The sequence below is a fragment of the Macaca nemestrina genome, chromosome 9, assembly GCF_043159975.1.
Source record: "Macaca nemestrina isolate mMacNem1 chromosome 9, mMacNem.hap1, whole genome shotgun sequence".
NCBI classification, from domain to species: domain Eukaryota; kingdom Metazoa; phylum Chordata; class Mammalia; order Primates; family Cercopithecidae; genus Macaca; species Macaca nemestrina.
The window spans coordinates 38,653,530-38,675,464 of NC_092133.1; the positions used below are offsets into that span (position 1 = coordinate 38,653,530).

The following is a 21,935-nucleotide window of genomic DNA, read 5'->3' on the forward strand; positions in this document are numbered from 1 at the left end:
AGGTAGATAAAACAACAAAGATGGGGAAAAAACAGTGCAGAAAAGCTAAAAATTCTAAAAATCAGAGTGCCTCTCCCCATCCAAAGGAACACAGCCCCTTGCCAGCAACGGATCAAAGCTGGATGGAGACTGACTTTGATGAGTTGAGAGAAGAAGGCTTCAGACAATCAAACTTCTCAGAGCTAAAGGAGGAACTATGAACCCAGCACAAACAAACTAAAAACGTTGAAAAAAGATTTGATGAATGGATAACTAGAATAACCAATGCAGAGAAGTCCATAAACGACCCGATAGAGATGAAGACCATAACACGAGAACTATGTGACAAATGCACAATCTTCAGTCACCGACTAGATCAACTGGAAGAAATGGTATCAGTGATTGAAGATCAAATGAATGAAATGAAGTGAGAAGACAAGTTTAGAGAAAAAAGCAAAAAGAAATGAACATACCCTCCAAGAAATATGGGATTATGTGAAAAGACCAAATCTACGTCTGATTGGCGTACCTGAAAATGACGGGAAGAATGGAACCAAGTTGGAAAACACTCTGCAGGATATTATCCAGAAGAACTTCCCTAACCTAGCAAGGCAGGCCAACATTCAAATTCAGGAAATAAGAGAACACCACAAAGATACTCCTTGAGAATAGCAACTCCAACACACATAATTGTCAGATTCACCAAAGTTGAAATGAAGGAAAAAATATTAAGGCCAGCCAGAGAGAAAGGTCGGGTTACCCACAAAGGGAAGCCTATCAGACTAACAGCAGATCTCTCGGCACACAGTCTACAAGCCAGAAGAGAGTGGGGGCCAATATTCAATATTCTTAAAGAGAAGAATTTCCAACCCAGAATTTCACATCCAGCCAAGTGAAGGAGAAATAAAATCCTTTACAGGCTTTCTTTTGATGCAATAGCTTTCTGCACTGATTTAATTTTCTCACTCTATATTTATCTGCTATATTTTCTATTTCCTCATAATTTAATATTAGAAGGTTGTATGTCTCTGGAAATTTATCCAATTATTCTTTTATTAAAGTTAGTTACATATAGTTGTTCATAACAGCTTCTTATGATCCTTTGTATTTCTTTAATATTATCTGAAATGTCTCTTTTTTACCTCTGATTTTATTTATTTGAGCCTTCTCACTTTTTACTTCAGTATTCTTGCTAAAAGTTCATCAATTTTCTTTTTTCTTTTCAAATACCAATTTTTTTTTTATGTTTTGAATTACTTCTCAGTCTCTATTGCATGTATTTCTGTGCTGAGGTTTATTATTTTCTTCTTTCTATTAATTTTGATTTTATTATTTCTTGCTTTTACAGAAGTGAGGGTTATCATTTAGTTACAATTTTAGGTTAAACTTAAGAACTAATCAATATTAAATTAATTTTTGTTTTTACTTCTACCAGCAGTTCAAGGTGTACTAAAGATAAAAAAAATCAATCATCCAAAGTTCAAAGTCTTAGTACATAATTGGTGAGGAGCTTGCACTTTGGTTTACAAAATCTTTAGATTCTTAGCTTTCAACTGCGTTTTCAAAGAGCCCAGCAATGGATCTCTTCATCATCCTGGTGATTTGTCTTTCTTGTCTGATTCTTCTTTCTCTGTGGAACCGAAGCTATGCCAACGGGAAGCTTCCACCTGGCCCAACTCCTCTCCCCATTATTGGAAATATTCTACAGTTAAATAATAAGAACATCAGCAAATCCATAAGCATGGTAAGTATGACTAATTTTCCTTTAGTTTTCTGCAGTAAGTCAGATATCCCCATAACTAAGCAATATATGTCCCCAGATACCAAGTTTTAAAGAGATGCCTTTATAGAGATGTGTCCATTAGACACCCAGATATGCCTTTATAATGTAGACATATAGAAGAACATGCAATTGGTACATCCAAAGGAAATGAAGAAATCAGCAAGTTTGAGGCAAATAAGTGTTTACTCCAAACGGATGTTTCAACTATAAAGCAATTATAGACTGTGTCACCTAAGAGAAATGTTGGAGATAAATGCTTGGTGCCACAAAGTGAAACTAGCACTCAGGAAAAAGTTTTCTCAGCAAGGCAATTTACTTCTTCAGAAGGGTGCTGCCTGCATCAATCACGATCACAAGAGTATACTGAACAAAGGAGAGAAGGAGGTTTTATCTCTACCACGTAGTCTCTACCTCTGTATCACTCACCCCATGGACTATGGTCAGACCACACAATCTAAGCTGACCTGATTAGCTATTTGTGAATATTTTCTTAAATAAGGAAGGGAAGGGAGATGGGAATTACAGTGGTGGGCCATGAAGTTTCAAAGAGTGGAATGGGTGCAGAGTGGGTAACTAAGTAAACAGAGGTGAGTTATTGATTAGAGCTGACGGGAAAGTAACTACGGGCAAGGAGGCATGGAGAACAAGAAAGTTGAGTTTGAGAACAAAGAACAAGGAAGTTAACAGGCTAAACCTTTGAAGAGAAATTCATTTTATGCAAGGAATATGGGGGCTTCCATTTATATAGGAACTCATTTCAATTATGTAAATTGTCAGATTTCTTCATTGGTAGATTAAACAATACATCATCAGTCATTAGTACAAGAGTTCATTTGCATATTTGAATCAGATATAACTTATATACAAAGTTTTCTTGTATTGCATATTGTTGATAGCCCAGTTGTTTGTGAAGAAAATGTTTTTCACAATTCCTTATTGACATCAAAGTTTATCAGCAGTTCAACATGGCAGTAGTTGCTCAAGATGTGTCATTCCTGTCACCAGTGGAACATTGCCAAGATCATTGATCCATGTTATGATTGTTGACATTGCCAGGAGCAGAAATTCTTTGTTGATATTGTAATCCAGGTTGCTTTAACTCTTCTTTGGTAAATGCTAGTGAAAATGGAACGGCTTTTAGTTTTTTAAATAAGCACTAATTTACAGTGTCACAGCACCACATTTTCATAAAGCATATATGAATTGAAATCAAGGGAATTACTAAGGGTTCAGATCTTTCATATTTCATACTGTAGTTCTCAATAAATGAGTAACTTCTCTACTCCAAGTTGTTTATATAGCAGTTGCTCTCTAAAGCCTGAAGAATGATGTGGAATCTGTCTTTCTCTTAAGAAAGCCAGTTACTGGAATACTGCTTCTAGAAGCTCATTCTTCCTATGCCTTGGCTTTGAATTGAAAGAGATTGTGTCAGCACCCCAGCTCATCTATTGATTATTTAAATTCACAGATTTAAGCAGGATTAAAACCTCTCTTCGCTTTAATTTCCATTTCTTGAAGATGTAAATAAGAAAGATTTTGCACAGGTTACTTAAGTACACCACATTTTCTATAAGTAATTAAATACCTCCTTGCATGGTGCATGTGAGTTTCAATGGCAAAAGAAAATTTAAAGTGACCCCATCATTAAGGAACTTACAGTTTAGAGGATAGGAATACATTTATGAAACAACAATGCAAGTAAAGATATGATTACAAACTGTGTAACAGGGACATGGTAGAAAGAGACCATGTAATTTCAAGGGACTAACCAGTTAGAGAAGAATTCAGCAAAGGGTTCTCTGAGTAATTGAAGTTGGAGCTGATAATCGTAAGAATGATTAGGAATTAAACATATCAGATATCAACAAAACCCAATTTCACATGTTTTCAATCTGGGGGAGAATTGCTTCTGTTGATGAAAAGAGTCAAACTGCAAAATACTTGAAGAGATTTATTCTGAGCAAATGTGAGTGACTATGACCCACGACACAGCTGTCAGGAGACGCCGAGAATATGTGCCCATGGTGGTCAGGGCACAGTTTGGTTTTATACGTTTATACGTTTGAGTATGTACACATGAGACTCCTGTCAATACATTTAAGATATACATTGGTTTGGCCCAGAAAGGTGGGACAACTCGAAGCAGTGGGAGAGGGGCTGCTTCCATGATATCCAGAGTTTAAAATTTTGTGATTGACGATTGGTTGAAAGAGTTATTGTTAATAGAAAGGAATGTCTGGTTTATGATAAGAGTTGTGGGGACCAAGGTTTTATCATGTAGATGAAGCTTCCAGGCAGGAGTCTTCAGAGAGAATAGATGGTAATTGTTTCTTATCAGAGTTAAGGTCTGTGTTAATGTTAAATGTTGGTCAGCTTTTGTTGAATTCCAAAACGGAAGAGGGCATAATGAGGCATGTTCAATGCCCCCTTCCCATGATGGCATGAATCAGTTTTTCAGGTTAAATTTGGAGGGACCTGGCCTAGAGGAGGAAGTCTGTTTAAATTGCTGGTGGTAAGGGAGTGGGGCCAGCTGGCGGTGAGAGGGGTGCTTTGAATTTTATTTTTGGTTTACACTTCTCTCCCTAAGACCCTGAAAAGAGGACAAAAGTGTTTGTAGTTCAGAGACTAAGTAAGAATATGGTACAAGCTGAGAGTAGAGAGGGAAGCAGGGGAGAAGACATGCAGGCCTTGCATGGATGTAAAAAACACTTGTTTTTATCATAAGATCAATATGGGCCGAGCCTGGTGGCTCACACCTATAATCCCAGCACTTTGGGAAGTGGAGGCAGGAGGATCACCTGAGGTCGGGAGTTCGAGACCAGCCTGACCAACATGGAGAAACCCCATCTCCACTAACAGTACAAAATTAGCAGGGTATGGTGGCACATGCCTGTAATCCCAGCTACTTGGGAGACTGAGGCAGGAGAATCGCTTGAACTCGGGGGGTGGAGGTTGCTGTGAGCAGAGATCCTGCCATTGCAGTCCAGCCTGGGCAAAAGAGTGAAACTCCATCTCAAAAAACATGGAAAGAAAAAAAGAGCAATGTGATACCATTAACATGCTTAAAGGACAGTCAGGTTAACATCTTCCTTGTGAAAAGGTCACTATAGTTTGTAGTATGAATTTTTAGGTCAGCAAAAGGAGTTCTACAATAGAAAATTTGAAATATTATAAGTCCTATATCATTTAGGATACCACATTAGCTGATATTACAGAAGATGATACTGAAAGAAGATAGGAGATTATTTCTATCTCACATAAGAAAGTCTAGGTGCTTGCTGTCAGCTTGCCTCTCCTCCATGATGTCATTAAGAGAACCAGTTTTGTTTTTTTTTAAAATCTTTGTAGTTCTAGTATCTTCTGCCTCTAGACTATTTTTCTCATCTGCATAGTCATAGTAGGGGCATCTCCATGCTATTATTTCAACCCATGGGCAGAGGCAGAAATGAAGGGGAAGCAATTGTCTGTTATGCACAAATGTCAAATTTTATCACAACACTGTGCTTACATGAGTTCATGGAAACTGAGTCACATGGCTGCATGTAGCTTTGAGTGAAGCTGGGAAATATGTATGACCACACTCCTATGTTATCATGCATTATAAAAATATGGCAGTGTCTCGTGCTAAAAAAAAATCAAGAATGAACAATGAGGGACAATTATTAGACTACACATGAAGCAAAGTAGATGGACTTCCCTTAACCCAAAGAAGAAACACAGAATTTACTGTAATTGTAAGAAGATGGGAGAAAGTTGGTATAATTATTAGTTTGGCATAAAAATTTAATAAAATAATAGGAACAAAATGTATAATATAGCCCCTGTGATATAGTAGGGGCTGAACAAGAAATAAATATTGAAGCTGATACTAACACTAATAGAATTATTACTAATAAAGTGATGATAATTACTATTCAAATACTTTTTTCTTATCAAATAATTGATTCTAAAGTATTAAATTTTATATAATAGGTGGATAAGTATTAAAACATCTTTCTGGCAATATTAAAAATATTTCCCTAAGCTATCTACATTTTATTTTTGAAATTTACACTTTATTTGCATCTGCTATTCTTTTTGCAGCTAGCAAAATATTATGGCCCTGTGTTCACTGTTTATTTTGGCATGAAGCCCACCGTGGTGTTACATGGATACAAAGCAATTAAGGAAGCACTGATTGATCAGGGAGAAGTATTTTCTGGCCGAGGGAGTTTTCCAGTGATAGAAAAAATTACACAAGGATTCGGTATGCTTCCCTTTAGGGTATGTGTGTGGGTTTGTAAGTTGTAAAAACTTGAAAAATTTGAAGAAATTGAGAAATCATAAGTGTTTAGAAAAATTTATGAAACACACTTTTCATATTTTCTACCTGAGGCTAAGAATAATTTTTCTATAAAGGATCATTTAAATAATCTATATTTAAAATCTGTGAAAGTGACACACTGTCCCTGTTAAACATTAAATTCAATGATAACAAGCCATCCAGCTACTAATTTTTTACGAATTTGTTACAAAGAGAAGTTCATCATAAATTATGGTCAGTTAAAAAAATAGAAAAACAATAGAGAGATGAGAGAGAGGAGGGATATTACTGAGTTATCTTATTCACCAAATATTTTGCTGCCGGGTCTTAGTCATGGATACCCAGAGATTATTTTAGGAAACCTGAATGGTGTGCATGGAACCACATCAGTTTGGAGTATTTCTATCCTCCCCTTGAAATAGGATTCTAAAAAAGCATGAGCACTATTAGAATACAACAGAAGACAAAGCATAAAGTAAACATATGTTCTGAAAAGATCATGGAGAAACATGGTCAGAGTATGAGTATGTATCAGGATTGATATTAGAAAAAGCTTTTTGATTAAGTGCTGGAAATTTCTTTTATTTGTTTTTGGAGCTAGCCTTAAACTGTCAAGTCTTCTGGTGGATCACAGGGTTCTGGCAAATGGAGATATGACCTGAATGGGGTCCTGACCTCTTCTGCACTGTTCTCTAAGAGGCTCCCTGGAAACGTTTCCTATGAGCTTATTTTTTCCCCTTGATCTGGTCTTGACTCTGGCAGCCTAATATTGAACTTCTTTGATGTTTCCTTCCATATTTCATGGGAGAGATTTAACAAATAGAGGGGAAATGTTGAAATGAGACTAGCTGTCTGTTTAATGACTGTACCCCTTATCTGAGAAATGATTACCAGGAGATATTTTCCAATGAAAAAGTGCTGTCTCACATTCTCCTGATAATTCCCTCCTCTTGTTATTTCTCTTAAAATTAACTTACAATTTGAAAAGCCAGCCCTGAAAATTTAAGCTATGACCAGGACTCACCATGTTTATTGCTGCAGGATCATGAGCAAGCATTTTGCCTTTATGATTTTTAGCATCCCGTAAAACAGGACAAAGCCTTCAGTTTACAGAATTATTCTGAGGTTTAGTGCAGCTGGTGGATTGAGAATAGTTTAGCAATATGCAAAATTAAGAATCCTGACCGTTAAATAGTAGTTTAGGTTCAAAGAGGAGGCAGGTGTGATGAAGAGTTCAATGGGAATCCCTGAAGCTGACACCATTATATTTACATCCCTGCTGAAATGTCAATATCATCTCCTGAGATGAGAACTGTCAGCTCGTATTCATAACAATGAAGAATATTTTCTCTCTCTGTTTTTTCTTTTGTGTTGATAGGAGTTATTTTTAGCAATGGAGAAAGATGGAAGCAAATCCGGCGTTTCTCTCTCATGGTTTTGAGGAATATGGGGATGGGGAAGAAAACAATTGAAGACCGAATTCAAGAGGAGGCCTTGTGTCTGGTGGAAGCATTAAAAAAAACCAATGGTGTTTGTTTCTTCATATAACTAACACTAATAGTTTGGGTAGAACAAATGGTATTGTAAATAGACTACAAAATATTATGATGGCTGAAGTATCATAGTTTACTTTTTGCTCACATAACAGTAATTAGGAGGTGAAGTGTTTGGAATAACAGTCTTTTTAGGTACCAGGTTAATTGGGCTTTGATATCTTCAGCAAATGTCTTTGAATATCATCAATGGTTCATATCTCTGTGTGATACAGGAAGGAGAAAAGAGCAAGTTAAAAAGCAAATACTTTAGACCAGGCATAGAAGTGGCACACATAACTTCTCTCATGTGTGCCACTTAGTAAGAAGGCCACACCTAACTGCCAGAGAAGCTGGAAACTGTGGTTTACTCTGTGCACAGGAAGAAAAGAACATGGATTTTGGCAATCAGCTATGAGTCTTGGCCACATACACTTAAAAAATTAGGTAACTTTTCTAGGAAAGTGTTTAAGAACAATACAGGGGTTGCCAATTACCCCCAAAGTGTGGGGCTGCCATTCACCTCTCATAATGGAGTGTGGATATGAAGAGATGGTACTGCAGCAGCACAGATCTCTGCGGTGCGTAGATGTGTGTGTGCACCTGCAGGGCTGGGAGAGCAGGTGGAAGAGAAAGGGCTAGGCAGGGCAAGCAAGGGGTAAGATCATAAGATATATGTGGTTTTATAATGTCGTGTATTGAATGAATATTTTTATGTGTTTAACTAAATGTTTTTCAAGAACATTATTAGCTGGATAGTACAGTAGTCCATTATTTTGGACACACCAGAGTTTATTTAACTAATCCTCTGTTTTGGCCAGATAGGTTGATTCTAGTTTTTCCTGCTCTTAATATACAAGAGTGAAACCCATACTAATTATTGTAAATCGCTGACTACTTTCTTTGAATAAAATTTGGAAATAGAATTAGTCAAGCAATGAATATTGAATTTTGGCACATATTATCTGTGAAATTATTTGTATCCTTAATTTGTATTGAAGCAGAACTTGTTATTAACTCGTTAAACTTTTCCCATGGCGAATATGGCCTTCTCTGAACTCCCTGACCTTTAGTCGTCCAAAATCTGCTTAATTCCACTTCATTGTAGGGACCTCACACTCTTGGGGAAGCCCATTTAATCACTAATAACACTAACAGTTGGAAGTTATTTCCACAGGTTGAGCAGAGCTAATTTACATAGTAACTTCTAATTTTTGATCTGAGCTTGCATTGTCCTTCTAGAGTTATGGTGTTGTGGTTGTCACCACACAGAGGCAGGAGGGACCTACCTGTCATCCAAAATCTGGTTTAGATGATTACAATAAAGATTCGACACAAACACCAATAGGATATGAAAGGTTTATTACTCACATAATATTGCGTTCAATGAAGAGCAGGCTGACACCCAACCAGGTCCAAAATGACACTGAAAGAGCAGCAGGAGGATAGTGGCATGAGGTTTTCATGGCAATTAGGGTTTAGGGCTGGGTTGAAGTTTCCTGTGTGCAGGTCAGGGCTTGTGTGGCTTAAACTGCCTATTTGTGTTAATGGAAGGAACTGTTACATATTTTTTTTAAAGCATTTCCAGATGTGGGTACAAGGGGAAGAGTTCAGGGTGAGTCTTATAAAACTTCTAGCAATCAGACATCCAAAAATGGAGCCATGCTCTTTATTGCATATACGAAGTCTATTTCTACCCACAATGTAGTTTTTCAAATATGTAACTATAATTCCAATTTCTCTCATTATTTTTATCTTTTACAAAAAAAGACAACCAAATTTTTCAACTCTGTTTTCCATGTTGTGTTTCAAGTTTCTTCAGTATTTTGATTTTCTTTTTAAGTTGTTTAGTTTTCTGTTGGCATCATGAGGATGTATCAACACTGATAATTAAATTCCATACATTAAAAAATATTTTAAATGGCCTCTTTTTATTTTGTATTCCTTCTTGTGAATTAGAACATTTTGGAAAATGATATAAATAGGAGACTTCTTGGGGCAAAATTATCAAATAAAATGGACTGGATTAGACAGTTTTATTTGGATAAATACAGCAAATTGTATTTTAAGCATTTGAAGTTTATTGTAATGGTGGCATGTCCAGGTAGGTTTTATTTCTAGAAGATCTTAGAAGTCAATCATTTCCAATTATTTTAAGCAGTCAATTTTAGATTTATATGAAAATTGTGTATTAACTTCTGACTGGCATTGTTTGTAGCATCTCCCTGTGATCCCACTTTTCTTCTGGGTTGTGTTCCCTGCAATGTCATCAGCTCCATCATTTTCCAGAATCGTTTTGATTACAGGGATCAGAAATTTCTAACCTTGATGAAGTATTTTAATGAAAACTTTGAAACTGTGAGCAGCCCCTGGATACAGGTAAGGCCAAGGTTCTTTTTAGAATGTGTAATAGTTTTCTAGCTCATCTATAGCTCATGCCTACCCCATCTCTCTGCCCTATTTAAAAATGTCCAAAGCAATGCTTATCAAACTATCGTTTGCAACACATTAGTGAGTTATCAAATCAATCTAATGTGATACAATAAAATTGAAAATATGAAGTAAGGTAGAATAGAAAAAAATACATAATCTCAGAGTGCTACATTTATAGTAAGATTTGTTTAGATGAAACTTTTTTTGTTTGTTTTTAGATCGTCAGATATAGAGGGTAGTGATTTAAGATGTATTTCTTATTAAAGTACACTGTCAGAAAATGTCAGTAACCTATGTTTTACAATCACTAACAACTAAAATTCTATACTGATCATAAGTTCCTGATGTGACATACCTTCAAAGGACCCTAGAGAAGAAAGAGTCTAATGTCTCTTATTTACTGGAATGGGAAACTGACCCAGAGCTATTAGGCATATTTTTCAAAATAGCCTAGCTAAGAAAATGAACATCAAAATCTAGAATCTAGAATTCCTGATTCCTGATTCTGTATCTAGTTTGATTTAAGCTACAAGCCTGAATATATTATGTGGATGTGTTCCAAAGGTATTAGGTCATTGGGGTGTTGTCTAAATTAAAGCATGTTCTGTAAGCTCTAGGACCAGCAAAAACAGGAGTCAGGAAAATATGCACATTCTTTGGGGTGTAATATTTAAATTATATATATATATATATGTATATGTGTATGTTTGTGTTTTTTTATATATATGTATACACTAAGTGATTTGGGCAGTTTCTTAATCTTTCAGATGTACTATTTCCTCATTACAACAAACGAGTATGAGTCTTCAAAATTTTTAGACTATCCCCTGGTAAAACATATATTGTGTATACTGGTGCAAACACAGGGTATTAGCTCTGAGATCACTAGTTTGGTGTCTTTGAATTGTTGATTAACCTTATGAACTTCAATTTGCTCATCTGAAGAGAGGTGACAACAGGGGTAATTTCTTGACTTCCTTCAGAGAGTTATGGTTAGGAAATCAACGTGATTGGCCTTGAAGTTGCTTTGTAACCTGTGCATACTGTCTCTGCCTACTTTTTCAGTGCTCTCTCCTTCAAATTCAGAATGCATTCCTGTGCAGGAAGCATGTCTATTCATCTTTATCTACTTAGCATATAACCAGTGTCTGATAAATGATAAGGACCAGTGTTTGGTGAATGAATTAATGATGGATTCTTCCTCCTTTCAGCTCTACAATGCTTTCCCCTTTTTACGGGTTCTCCCAGGAAGTCATAATGTGATATTTAAAAATTTTGCTCTCCAAAGAAGTTATATTTTGGAGAAAGTAAAAGAACATCAGGAATCTCTGGACATCAATAACCCTCGAGACTTTATTGACTATTTTCTGATTCGAATGGAAAAGGTACAATGTAATTCTGATTTGCTACTTTATCTTTATGGGTGTCGTGACTCATTGATATGCTTTGATTTTCCCAGTGAAACTGAGATATGAAAACAAATGCTATATCCTAAAGTGTATTAATTGTTTATGCAACATATTACCTGTGTAAGCCATATTGCATGTCTCTGGATATTTCTAAATTCTCACCCAAAGAGACTTAGGTTTTATGTTTACCATGTTAAAGCTGATTCCTTATCTGGGGGCTGATCAAAACATGCAAACACACACATGCACACATTCATTCAAGACTGATGATAACATATCATGGTTCCATGAAGAGAAGATGTAACAAATGAGGGAACACAGGAATGGATAGAAACTCAGACAGGCTTACTTTTGGGCAATCTCTAAGATATATTCATTTACAGATGAGGTAGGTTTGAGAAACTCTGACTTAGTTAAACAGGGAGGAGAAAATAGATCCAGGAGATGATGAGTACAGTAATCAAGTTTGTGAAATTTTCAAAGAGGCTCTAATGATTGTAATTGAAGAGCAGTCTTGGGTGTAATGACTGATGGAGTTGTAAATACTGCTGTAGTTTGGGTGTAATTAGTTCAAGAAACTTGAATGAAATATTAGATATGATGAAATAGACAATAGATGCTAGAGTTGACAGTGATTAGCAGTGATGACTTAATTAAAAGTATGTTTAAAAAATTACAAAGGAACTGACTGGCTCTAGTGGGTCAGAAATTGAAGAATCAGAAAGTACTTGAATATTTGTGAGTCCGATGTTATTTTAAATTTGAAGCAATTCTAACAGTTCACCTAATATTATCTTCACCCATAGCACACTCTAAAGTCTGGCTTAATTGGCCAGGTACTGATGTTGTACTGAATAGTATTGTGTTACTTGAAAAGCTTTTTATTAAGTAATTGTAACATGTCATTGCTAGGAAAAACACAATAAAGAGTCTGAATTTACCATGGACAACTTGGTTGCTACTATATGGGATATGTTTAGTGCAGGAACAGAGACAACAAGCACCACAATGAGATATGGACTGTTGCTCCTGCTGAAGCACCCTGAGATCTCAGGTATGAACAGATGATGGGCAGGATCAAATTTCAGGTAGAAACGGACAGAAAATACTGATAACCACCCCACAGTTTACCTGCCAACACAAGGTACAACAAAATTTCTCATCATTAGTACATCTACCTACCACTGGGTGGATTCAATTCAAATTAGTTCCTAGTATAAAAGGAGAATAAAATGTTTAAATAATGATAGAGATTTGAAAAGCAGAGGCCATTATTCTCCCTGCGATGGTATAGGATTCTTGATTTGGTTTGGAACAGATGCAGCAGTGTGGCATTGTTATTTTGAACAATGAGCTGTAGACTTCAATAGCAGTGGTTTTGAATTCTGATTCTACTAATAGGTGGCTGGCTTGACCTGCAGACACATGATTAATCTCCATATCTGTGATCCCTTATCTGTTCAAGGGGGATAATATGGGAAAGACCACATATTCCCTGAGCATCCTTAGGAAACTATTTACTTCTCTGGACTTGTTTCTTTGTAAAGTATATGAAATTATACCTACCACATAGAAGTTTTTTGAAGAATTATAAAGTAATATAATGAAGAGTGCAGTGTGTCTGTCCTGTATTATGAATACCTTCTGAATAAATTTTAACTTGTTAAGTTTTGTGCTGAATCAAGTTAATATCTCATTTCCTGAACTGCACTGTGTACTTCTTAGATTACTGAAACTTAAATATTTAAGATAAAATTGAAATACACAAAATGGTTAAACTACAAGGTCTTCAGTGATTCTTCAGGATCCCAGATCTCTGAGTCTGTCAAGAAAAAGTACACAGAGTAGGGAATCAAAGTTGAGGATTGAACGTCATGGTGCAATTGTATTTCATACCTGCATACCTGTGTCTAATGCGCTTTCAGTTTGCCCAAAAACGTAAACTGTGTGTCCTTTTTTTTCTCTTATGGAGGTAGTGACACATAATTTTCCGTCATTGTCCTATCTCCAACTACAATGGGACAATGATGAAGGGATCCTACAAATGGTACTTCAAGTTTTTTTCTTCTCATAAATTCTGACTCCTGCCTTGCCAGCTAAAGTGCGGGAAGAAATTGATCATGTGGTCGGCAAAAACCGAAGTGTCTGCATGCAGGACAGAAGCCGGATGCCCTACACGGATGCCGTGGTGCATGAGATCCAGAGATATATTGACCTCATCCCCATCAGTGTGCCCCATGCAGTGACTCAAGACATTCGGTTTAGAGAATATCTTATTCCAAAGGTGAGAGATATTATGTCTATACCCTTCCTTAGGTGTCTTAGGCAATCAAATATCATAGCAGTAGAACTGTAGATTGCCTAATCTTCTACAGGTATGGCACACTCATAACTCAGGCATTCTACCCTGTAACCACATTCTTCTTTTCCTCTAGTTTTTGATACAAGTTTCTAAATATGATAGTGCCTAGACTCCCACAGGATCTTCCATGCTTTGATAGCTCCACACTCTGCCTGTCCATTAGCCCAGTGTGCTATCCTGTCCCTTCCTTTCAATTTTATGTTTTATTACTCTTACCAATTAACCTGTATCCTATATCCCACCCCTTCTCTACTGTCCCTATGACTTACTTGTGAAAAGTCCAACATAAAAGTCTCCTTCCTCCCTGCCTGATTATTGGCTACTGACCTGTGCTGGAAAGGACCATGCAGCCCAGCAGGTTGATATTGTTATCATCAATGCCAAATGTGGTGGTTTAATTTTTATCAATGCCAAAAGTATTGTCAATCTTACCCAACAATCCTGCTTTATAATCTAACTCAACTTGCTTCACCATACTCCACAATGACTTTCAACCTTGAACTCTTCTCAACCTTTCATTATCTTACTTTTAATAGGTGACCTGCTCTTCCATCTCACAGAAAAATTAGTCACTGGAAGTGGACTCCTCTAATGCTTTCCATTAGATTTACATACTTGGCTACATTTACAACCTTTGATTCTCTTTCATGTCAGTTGCAGTGACAGATGGGCTTTCTTTTGTTCTACTATAAGCTGTTTTAACTGTGGCATGGATCCCTTCTCTCTTACTTTTTCAATTATCTTCCTTAAGTAATTATTTCTTCTTCCTTCCTCTTCATCTTCTCCCTTCTTCCTGGCTCCTTTTTATCAGCCTGTGAGCATGATCAATTCTCTTTTATTTATGATTGACACTTAATAATTGTTCATATTTTTGGAGAAGAACATCATGTTTAGAAACATGTATGAGTTGTGTAATGATTAAATCAGGGTAATTAGTATCTCGATCACCTTGAACATTTATTATTTATTTGTGATGAGAGTGTTCAAGAACCTCTCTATTAGCATTTTGAAATCCATTTGTATTAGTCTGTTTTCATGCTGCTGATAAAGACATACCTGAGACTGGGCAATTTATAAAAGAAAGAGGTTTATTGGACTTACAATTCCACATTGCTGGAGAGGCCTCACAATCACGGTGGAAGGCAAGGAGGTGCAAGTTACATCTTACATGGATGGCAGCAGGCAAAGAGGAAGCTTGTGCAGAGAATCTCCTTTTTAAAACCATGAGATATGAGACCCACTCACTATCACAAAAACAACATGGGAAAGACCTACCCTCAGGATTCAATCATCTTCCACCGGGTCCCTCCCATGAAACGTGGGAATTGTGGGAGCTACAAGATGAGATTTTGCTGGGGATACAGAGCCAAACCATATCATTCTGTCCCTGGCCCCTCCCAAATCTCATGTCTTCACATTTCAAAAGCAATCATGCCTTCCCAACTGTGCCACAAAGTCTTAACTCATTTCAGTATTAACTCAAGAGTCCACAATCCAAAGTCTCGTAAGAGATAAGGCAAGTCCCTTTGCCTATGAACTTGTAAAATCAAAAGCAAGTTAGTTACTGCCTAGATACAATGGGGGTACAGGCCCTGGGCAAATCCAGCCATTCCAAATGGGAGAATTGGCCAAAACAAAAGGGCTTCAGGCCTCACACTAGTCTGAAATCCAGTAGGGCAGTCAAATCTTAAGGCTCCAAAATGATCTCCTTTGACTCCATGTGTCACATTCCAGTCATGCTGATGCAAAACATAGGTTCCCATAGTCTTGGGCAGCTCTGCCCCTGTAGTTTCTCAGGGTGCAGTCTCCCTCCCAGCTGCCTTCATGGGCTGGTGTTGAGTGTCTGCAGTTTTTCCAGGCACATGGTGCACGCTGTCAGTGTATCTACCATTCTGGAGTCTGAAAGATGGTGGCCCTTTTCTCACAGCTCCACTAGCTGGTGCCCCAGTAGGGACTCTGTATAGTTACTCCCACCCCACATCTCCCTTCTGCACTGCCCTAGTAGAAGTTCTGGCTAAACACCCTTTGGAAGTCTCCAAAGCTTGAGGCTTGCACCCTCTGAAGCCATAGCCAAAGTTCTATGTTGACCCCTTTCAGCCACATGTGGGATGCAGGACATCAAGACCCTAGGCTGCACATAGCACTGAGACCCTGGGCCCAGCCCATGAAACCACTTTTTCCTTCTAGCCCTTCAGACCTGTGATGGAAGGGCTCCCACAAAGATCTCTGACATGCCCTGGAGACATTTTCCCCATTTTCTTGGTGATTAACATTCTTCTCCTTGTTACTTATGCAAATTTCTGCAGCCAGCTTGAATTTCTCCCCAGAAATGGGATTTTCTTTATTTTCTTTTCTATTGCATTGTCAGCCTGCAAATTTTTGAAACTTTTTCCATTTGCATTTGGAACTGAATGCCTTTAACAGCACCCAAGTCACTTTTTTTTTTGAGATGGACTCTCGCTATGTCACCTAGGCTGGAGCACAATGACATGATCTCAGCTCACTGCAACCTCTGCCTCTTGGGTTCAAGCTACTCTCCTGGCTCAGCCTCCCGAGTAGATGGGATTACAGGCATGCACCACCATGCATGGCTAATTTTAGAAGAGATGGGGTTTCTCCATGTTGGTCAGGCTGATCTTGAACTTCCAACCTCAGGTGATCCACCTCGGCCTCTCAAAGTGGTAGGATTACAGGCGTGAGCCACCACCCTGGGCCTACTTGTATTGCATCTATGTTCTTCAGAGATAATGGTCTGCAGTTTTCTTTTCTTGTTTTGTCTTTGGTATTAGGGGAATCATGACCTCATAAAATGATTATGGAAGGATTTCCCCCTTTACAATTTTTCAGAAGAATTTCAAAAGAATTTTTCTTGGAGTGTTTTTAAATGTTTGGTAGAATTCAGCAGTGAAGCCAAAAATAATAGTCTTTGGCTTTTCTTTGATGGGAGATTTTTATTACTGATTTAATTTGTTATTCAACTATTATCATTTTCAGATTTTTTATTTCTTCATGATTCAATCTTGGTACATTATATGAGTCCAGAAATTTATCCATTCCTTCTAGATTTTCCAATTTGTAAGCATATATTTCTTCATAATAGTCTCTAATGATCCTTCGCAATTCTGTGGTACAGTTGTAATGGCCTCTTTTTCATATCTCGTTTTACTTATTTTGGTCTTCTCTCTTTCTTCATAGTCTAGCTAAGGGCTTGTCAGTTTTGTATATCACTTCAAGAAAACCTAAACTTTCTTTCATTGACTTCTTCGTATTTTAGTTTCTATATCTATTTCGTATTTTATTGATTTATTCTATAATATTTACAATTTTTGTCCTTCTACTTATTTTGGATTTGGTTTGTTTTTGGTTTTTATAGTTTCTTAAGTTTCAATGTTAGATTGTTAATTGAGAGTATTCTCTTTTTTGATGTAACGGTTAATTGTTTTAAACTCCATTGTTAGTACTGATTCTACTGTATTTCATAGATTTTTGGTATGTTGTACTTCCATTATCATTAGTCGCAAGAAATTGTTAAATATTTCCTCTTAATTTTTTCATTACCTCATTGGATCTTTATAAGCATGTTAATTAATTTTTAGGTATTTGTATATTTTCTGTTCTTCATGATTGCTAGTTTTATTGTACTATTTTCAGAAAAAAATAGTTGATTTGATTTTAAATTTCAAAATCTGTTAAAACTTGTTTGGTGACTTACCATACGATCTATCCTGGAGAATGTTTCATATGCTGTATAGAAGAATGGGTATTCTGTAGCTGTTGGGTGGACTGTACTGCGCATACCTGCTAAGTCAGGTCAAAAGAACAGTTTAACACCACTGTTTGTTGTTTGATCTGTCTATTGCTGAAAATAGGGTATTACGTTCTCTACTATTATTGTTTTGAAGTCTATTTCTTCCTTTAGGTCTATTAATATTTGCTTCATATATTTAAGTGCTTTGATGTTGAGTTCATGTACATTTATAATTTTTATACCCACTTGATGAAATTCCCCTTTATCGTTATATGATCACCTTCTTTGTTTATACAGGTTTTAATTTAAAGTCATCCCTTGGTATTCATGGGGAATTGGTTGCAGGACTCCTTGTAGATATTAAAATGCACATATACTCAAGTCCCATAGTCAGCCCTGCAGAATTCATGCATACAAAATGTTGGCCTTTCCTATCCATGGCTTTTGCATCCCATGAACACTGTATTTTGATCTGGTTTATCTTTTTTCTTTCAGGGCACAACAATCTTAACAGATCTGACTTCTGTCCTGTACGATGACAAGGAATTTCCCAATCCAGAGAAGTTTGACCCTGGCCACTTCCTGGACAAAAGTGGCAACTTTAAGAAGAGTGATTATTTCATGGCTTTTTCAGCAGGCAAGCAAGCTTTTTATGTGCATATCGGGGTCATGTAAGATAAGGAAGGACTCTGCATGGAGGCTGCTCTGGGCTGAACAATTTGCCATTTGCATAAGGTCAGAGGCACCACTCCCAAAGATGGTTATTTCTCATGGGATTGGTGACTGCGTTCATAGATTCTGCTTCCTGGTCCACTATGTAGGTCATTAAAATTTCCTCCCAGGAGTCCAGTTCTAGTAAAACTTTTCTCATTTACCCTGAGAAGCCAGTTCACTCAATAAACTTCACTGAGTACCTTATATATGGCAATGCTATGCTCAGGTCCAGGCATACAAATGTGAGTAAGTATTAGATCTTTTCTCTAAGAGAAGGGAAAACCAATGAACAGGCAATGAAATTCCAAGATCACAAATGCTATGCTTGAGGTTTCTTTGGGAGTCCAGAGAAAGGGAGGGAGAGAGAGAGAACGAGAGCAAGAGAGAGAGAAAGAGAGAGAGAGAGATTCAGATGATTTATTTGAAAGGGATAGGGGCAGAATAGTTGGAAAGTAAGTGAAATTTTCTTGCAATAAATCACATTTGAGTATCTTCCCTCAATTTTTGATGGTCCTGGAAAGAGATGTGCAGCAATGTCAAAAAAGTTAATAAAAGAGAATTTAATAAAGAGATGGTTTTGAGAGGTGTGGGCCATGCAAGGGGAGTAACAAAATGTGGGGAAGAACTCAGGACTAACATCAGCAAGAAGATGTTACAATCCTAGATCAAAAGATTCAAGAGAAGGAGAGTGTTGCTGGCACCTGAATAATGAGCAGATTCCTCATCAAGAGAAGCGTCTTAGGTGGAGGGATGTTGCCACTGTTAAACTAGCCTGACGGGGTAGGATGGAGGGAACAAATACTCTGAACTTTTCAACATTTGAGCCTCTGAATGTATCCAGAACCCAGAAAGGTACTACCTCCTGGTTTAATGCAGCTCTTAGAGGTCAGTTTCCTGGGACTAGAAAGGCACAAGAGATAAAAACAAAATGGATCTGGAAATAGGAAGAAGTGGAGAATATTCAGCACACTTCAAAGAAGTAGGAGGAGGATAGGAGGGTAGAAGATGTTTCCAACAGAAATAACTGAAACAGAGACAAAAATAAGAGATTTGTTCCTGTTTAATTATATAAGAAAATAAGTGTAGAGCAAGCCTTGATGTTGTGTTCTCAAGATTATGTGCATTGCTCAGAGATAATCTCAAAAAAGCCATTGCTATGTGACTTCTTATTTCCTTTCGTATTTTGGAGTCCACTATTGTACCATGAGCCTGCTCAACATTTCTATTTGTTTCACATGGCTTGCAGGCCAGCTTTTGTCCTGACAGTGGGTATTACTGTGTGTATTATAAGATCTAAGGGTTTACCTTAAGAGTTTGTACTCCAGTTTGTAAAACAGATGAATAATTTACAGTTCATGTGAAATGTAGTGTATTAGAAGCATTAATGAATATTGTGGAAAACAGATGAGAGCGTGAATTGTATGTCCTGATGTATCAAAGAAGATTGCATAGAATAAATAACATCTGAGCTGAATCTGGAAGAATATGGGGACTATTGGCAGGCAGAGCAGAGTAGGAGACCATTCCAGATAGAAGAATACCTGCAATCTGAGAAGAATCTTGAAATTGCCAATCTCTTTGGGGAGTGGTGAATCATTAGTAATGGCTGAGGTGAGGGGAACTGGGTGGAAGATGTGGAAAGAAATGATGCCCTAAGAATTGCCTGTGGCCACTTGGTGACATTTCTTTTTATACCTGGCAATAATAAGCTCTTGACTATTTTTTTTAGAGCAGATATGTGGCAAGATTGATTATCCTTTAGAATCCAGATAAGGACAAATAAATCTATTTGTCAAGTCCAGGGTCAGAAGTATATGGAGAGGTAGATACAGTGTTGTGTATCATGCCAGTTGGGATAGATGTGTGTGTGTGTGTGTGTGTGTGTGTGTGTGTAAAGATGTCACTGGCAAGCTGCAACACAGCAGTTCCAATGTGCATGGACAGAAAAGATTTTTTTCATATAGTACATTCACAGAAATATGTGCTAAAGAATAGAAAAGAAACCAGGTTTGGGTGTAAATAGAAAAAGTTGTAGGTTCATTAGTCATTCATTAATATATTTCTTCATTCCACATTAATTTCAGCCTCCCTGTGTGCTAACTCAGCTAAAGAATTAAATGAGTAATGATCTTGTGTGTAATTTTTAGGAAAAAGAATTTGTGCTGGAGAAGGCCTGGCCCGCATGGAGCTGTTTTTAATCCTGACCACCATTTTGCAGAATTTTACCTTGAAACCTCTGGTTGATCCAAAGGATATTGACACCACCCCAGTTCACAAAGGCTTTGGCACTATACTACCCTTCTATGAGCTTTGTTTCATCCCAGTCTGATGAAGTGTCTGGCTGCTAGATTGCAGAGCAAGGTCCTTCAGTCTCATGTGAAAAATGCAGATGTTTCCTTGCCTGTGTGTCAACCATTATCTCTCCTATCTTAATAGGAGGAAGGCCATCTCTGAGCCCTATCTCTTTTGATTGTATCCTTCCTTCAAAATCCATTCCAATTTTTTCTGTATGAAAGAAAATTTATTGTTTCATTTCCAATAAAATTATGTTTGTAACACAATCTTAAGATCATATGCTACATTTTATCTGTAGTCATATGAAATGGAAAGCACCCGATAAATGCCATATTTTGCTTTGTTACCTCAAATGAGAAATCAGAAATTATTGCGTGAGATTTTTTAAAAATGTTGAAAGTATTAAAACATGAGCTTTATTAATCTCTCACTCCTATCTACCTGTCTAGGCAAATGATCTCTTGACAGATTAGATTGTATACTTTCTTTTTTCCCCCGTGGCTATTAAAATATAATTACATGTATATATATGCATGTGTTGGATATATATGTTGTGTATGTGTTTATTTTAGCATGTATGTGCATGTGTATAAATGCAGTTAGAAAAGAAAAGAAGGTCACTTTAGCCAAAGGGAATGACATGATATAAACTTGAATTAGCCAGTCTGTCCAAGGTTATTTATTCTTTTCTCCCCCAGTGGTTAAATACACACATACAGGGACACACACAGATGTACAGACATATTAAGGCAAAGAAAAGGGGAACATGTATTTGAATATAAACAAACAGAAATATGTGTGTATGTGTGTTTATGTGTATATGTAGAATATAGCTGATTTGGAGGTGACAGTTGTACAGTAACATATAGATATTTTAAAAAGTAACATAAAGAAATGTAGCTCATAATGTCCTATTTAATGGCTATTCCATATTTTCAGAATTATTTCCAGCTTCAATGATGTTTAGATTATTTTTGAACTGTTGTTTACTACAAGTGCTGCTATCTGCATACATCTTATATTCTTATATTATTTCTTTAAGGTGGTTTTATAGATAAAAATGGCTGCACCATAATGTATATAATCTTTTACTTTTCATAAATACTGGAATATAGTTCACTAAACTTATATATGTGTTTACTTTTCTAACATGAGTATAATAGAAAGAGTATTTCCCCAAATCCGTGTAAATACGGAAGATTGAATTATTTGATAATTTTAGCAATTTTGGGTTACCTTTCATGGAGTTTTCAAATAGTAAATCCTTTCATCTGCAAATAATGTTTCACTGTAACAACTAAAAGTTTTAAGAAATAGCACCTACTGAAAATCTTTGTCAATATCTCTTTCTGTCTCTGCTGTTTCCTCTCAGTTACC

At 36.8% G+C, this 21,935-nt stretch overlaps 2 protein-coding genes across 2 annotated transcripts in view; both read left to right on the plus strand.

Annotated features, from left to right (window-relative positions):
* Positions 1–21,935, plus strand: part of LOC105470210 (cytochrome P450 2C3-like) — a 112,451-nt gene that overhangs the window by 79,992 nt on the left and 10,524 nt on the right. The gene's annotated exons all lie outside the window — the stretch shown is intronic.
* LOC139356218 (cytochrome P450 2C3-like) lies at positions 1,363–21,068 on the plus strand. The gene is made up of 9 exons (XM_071069458.1): positions 1,363–1,723; positions 5,846–6,008; positions 7,444–7,593; positions 9,816–9,976; positions 11,242–11,415; positions 12,352–12,493; positions 13,536–13,723; positions 18,045–18,186; positions 20,411–21,068. The coding sequence occupies exons 1-9, from the start codon at positions 1,556–1,558 to the stop codon at positions 20,590–20,592; spliced, it is 1,470 nt and encodes a 489-aa protein (XP_070925559.1). The 5' UTR covers positions 1,363–1,555; the 3' UTR covers positions 20,593–21,068.